The sequence below is a fragment of the Pterocles gutturalis genome, unplaced genomic scaffold (assembly GCF_000699245.1).
Source record: "Pterocles gutturalis isolate BGI_N339 unplaced genomic scaffold, ASM69924v1 scaffold10643, whole genome shotgun sequence".
In the NCBI taxonomy this organism is placed as follows: Eukaryota; Metazoa; Chordata; class Aves; order Pterocliformes; family Pteroclidae; genus Pterocles; species Pterocles gutturalis.
In genome coordinates, this window is record NW_010125631.1 from 1 (window position 1) to 3,676 (window position 3,676).

The 3,676-nt window shown below is 45.5% G+C and overlaps 1 protein-coding gene across 1 annotated transcript in view; it reads left to right on the forward strand.

Moving 5' to 3' along the window:
* Nucleotides 1–522: 522 nt before the first annotated feature.
* The window catches only part of SEC31A (SEC31 homolog A (S. cerevisiae)), a gene marked incomplete at both ends in the record, with an annotated part of 34,111 nt that continues 30,957 nt past the window's right edge, over nt 523–3,676 (forward strand). The window contains 2 exons of the mRNA XM_010078643.1: nt 523–618; nt 2,459–2,599. Of these exons, the coding sequence (XP_010076945.1) occupies nt 523–618; nt 2,459–2,599 (237 nt within the window). The remainder of the gene's footprint in view (nt 619–2,458; nt 2,600–3,676) is intronic.

Here is a 3,676-nt window from a genome sequence, read left to right on the forward strand (position 1 = left end):
ACAAAGCTTTTATAAATTGGTGTACATTGCATATATATTGCAGGTATGTTGTTAAGTTGTGAGGTTCATCTAAAGGTCAGCTTTGGTTCAGGGCCTCACTGCTCAGGCCCTAGTATTTCAGGCAGGTGCTGTCTGCTGCTGGAGGCACGAATGCCACACTCCTTCCAGCCAGCCCCACATGTCACGGTCTGCCTGGAGCAAAGCTCTGCAGCAGCAGTAGCTGCAGTGCCGCATCTTCATCTACCCCTAGAAGTGTGGGTGCTTTCCACTCACCACAAAAGAGGAATTTTAGTCTTGGCATCCCAGTCTGGTGCAGTGTGTGGAATTTTTTGATTAACTCACTTACCTGCAATTTCAAAAAAACTTTTTTTTTCCCCTAAGCTGCTCTGTATGAGCCAAAGGCTATATTCTGAGCTGACAGGAGGAATTGGCATAGTCCTGTGAATCTGATGCCTCCCAGCAGCTAAGACTGTGAAAGCTGATGCTGAAAATACTCTTAACATCTATTAATGTGTTTTACAGACTAATCTGGTGGCTTCTGGTGCTAATGAGTCAGAAATCTATATCTGGGATTTGAACAATTTTGCCACACCAATGACACCAGGAGCGAAGACACAGGTACCAGATTTGTATTTGTTAAATACTGCAGAGCAGGCTGATGAAAAATACGCACATCACTTAAGTTGGGAGCTCATTGAAACCTACAGTTTTAAAGCTGTCTCAAGGGGAAAAAGAAATAATAAAAGCCTTTTGAAGTCTAACCTGGGTCGCAGGGTAGTAGTAGCAGGTTGTAGTTAGCCATGAGCTGCATTTCTGGCGATGTTAGATACAGTCCTTAAGGGCTGGGACAACAGCTCTGTCCATATAAAAATAAAGAAAAATACATTCCTGCATGTTGTTCTCTGGTGGCTTTCCTGAAGGCTGACAAAAATAGACCTTCTGTTGGTACTTAATTTTTTGTGATGATTTTATTAGACTGTGGGGTTTCAGATATTTTTCTCCGTGCAACATGCCTGTATCTCAAAGCATACAGCAGGAGCCCACATCCCTAAAGGACAGTTCTCTCTGAGTGGCAGCATAGGTAGCTTTCAGTGAGTGCTTTTGGAAGGAATTCAGTCTTGACAGCACTCTTCTGCCACACTTTATGTCTAGCTGTGGTTTTGGGTTTTTTTTTTTTTTTGCCTTGCTCCATACAAGGGTCATTGGATGCTGCTGCTTTTCTGGCCCCTGGAGTGCAGTCTCCTGGCTCTGCCTGTAAGTGCAAGCATGCACAGGTCCACGAGGTGACTTGTTTGCTCTGCTTTCCGTGCAGCAACCCTGGATGTGCAGTCCTGTTTATCCACAAAAGATCTGCAGTTTTGGCTGGCTGCACAAGCAGTTGATTCCTGTCTTCATGCGGTGGGATTTTATTTTTTGAAAAATTTTATTTGGCTAGGGAAAGTTGAAGTAGCCCCTTAGTCTTTGAGAAACATTGCATTTTATGAAGCAACAAGTAAGAACAAGCCGAATCTCTCACTGTGCCTGTGAATCTGAAGATGGTGAAGGTACAAATTGAGGAAAATAGGGAGATAAAAAGCAGCTACTGAGAAGTCAGAAGATGAGGAAATAGGTTTGTCAGTTACTTTGTGGGTTTCAACGAGTGTTTAATTGCTATGTTTAGGGGCTGGTGTTTAGCCTGTGTCTCTTGAAGAAGAGTTATGGGGAAAAACAAAATCCTTTGTGCCTTTGAAGGAGACAGAAGAATGGGAGGAAGTTGTTTCAATGTGTGTATGTTTCTCTAGCTGTTACAAAATTGCACAAGAAGCTTGTTACTGGAAAATGGATTTATTACACCATGATAATTTGAAGACAAAGTGAGGAAATGGGATGAGAAGTAATCTTCAGTTTAAAGATTTTTAGTTTAAGGCTCTGTGGTTTTGGATACCTTGTTTAGTCTCAGTCGTTTATTATCACATGGGCATTTTGGAAGATGCTTACCTTAAAGATCCCTGTCTTTTTTTTTTTATGTCTAATAGTAATTGTTTAGGCTGGGAAACCTAGTCCATATGCTCAGCGACACCTGGAAATAATAGTACAACAAGGACTGGGTTAACATTGCTTTTAATTCTTGACAAAAATAAGCTGTTGGGCCGCAGTGGGAATAAAAAAAAAGGGCAGTTCATATTCCTGGATGTACTTGGAGTAGTTCTCTGTTCTTGAAGGCAGTTGTGTTTAGTCTTCTTTAGACTAATGTATCAGATTGTAAAGCAGAAAATGCAAATATTAGAGAAATACTAGCAGCTCATAAATCAGGGTTTTCAGGTGTTCACTCCTATAGTGTGTGTCTGGAGGAAGCAGAACATGCACAGTACCCAGAGTGAGCCTCCTTTCAGATTTGTCATTTAGCAAGGCCTGGAAAGAACAGGTTTGGGTCTGCTATTTGGAAAGGTTGTGATGGGCTGTTGTGTGTGTGCAGCAGCCTCTCGAGGACATCAGCTGCATCGCATGGAACAGGCAAGTCCAGCACATCCTGGCATCCAGCAGCCCTAGCGGCCGAGCTACCGTGTGGGATCTCAGGAAGAACGAACCCATCATCAAAGTCAGCGACCACAACAACCGGGTGAGTTGGCTCTCGCACAGCCGCGTGGGTGCTTGTGGAGAGGTATGGAGGGCCTCTTGGTGTGTGGGGTGCAGGTCATAGCACCCCTTCTTATGTAGAATCCCAGAATGGTTTGGGTTGGAAAGGACCTTAAAGCTCATTGAATTCCAACCCCCTGCCCTGGGCAGGGACACCCTCCAGTAGCCCAGGTTGCTCAAAGCCTCATCCAGCCTGGCCTTGAACCCCTCCAAATATCCCCTCTTTCAGTTTATAACCATTACCCCTCATCCTCTCACTACACTCCCTGATAAAAAGTGTTTCCCCATCTCTCCTGTAGCCCCCTTTCAGCACTGGAAGCTGCTCTAAGGTCTCCCCGGAGCCTTCTCTTCTCCAGGCTGCACACCCCCAACTCTCTCAGCCTGTCCTCATAGGGGAGCTGCCCCAGCCTCGGACCAATTTCGTGGCCTCCTCTGGACTCACTCCAACATGACATGCAGATACTGGTGCCTGCCCCAGTTTGATATGACATGCTGGATAGCTAATGGGTTTTCTTTAAGGCTGTGTATATGCAGAGGGATTGTCAGCATTTTAAACCAAAATAGGCAAGCGCATGTTGAAGTGAGGCACGGCACTCAGATTTCTGAATGGGGTAATAACTTTGTTTGGAGAAAGCTATGACTGGTGTGTTGGGGCTACCACAGAAAGATTTTATTCAGCTAGTCAGAAATGGCATGTTGTAGCAGTGCTGGAGAGATGAGGTTGCAGCTGGTGTGTTCTGGGTGAGCACGTTGAATTTAGCAGAGCAGGTAACGTGTCTTTGTGCTCAGTTATGGAGGGCTTCCTCCTTGGCATCACAGGTAGGATGATTATGAGGGCTGAGCACTGGCAGGACACTGATGGAGCCAAAGCCTGTGCTTCTGCTTGTCTGGATGTGGAAATGGGAGCAGGCAGCAGCTGAGCTTGGCAAGGGCAGGCTCTGCTGGGGAGCACCACAGAGGAGTGTTGCCATTGAGTGGGTTGCCAGGGGCACTGCCTTCTATAACTACAACCAGCACACTTGCTCCTCAGTCAGTGTAAATGCAAAAAAGAGCCTGCTGA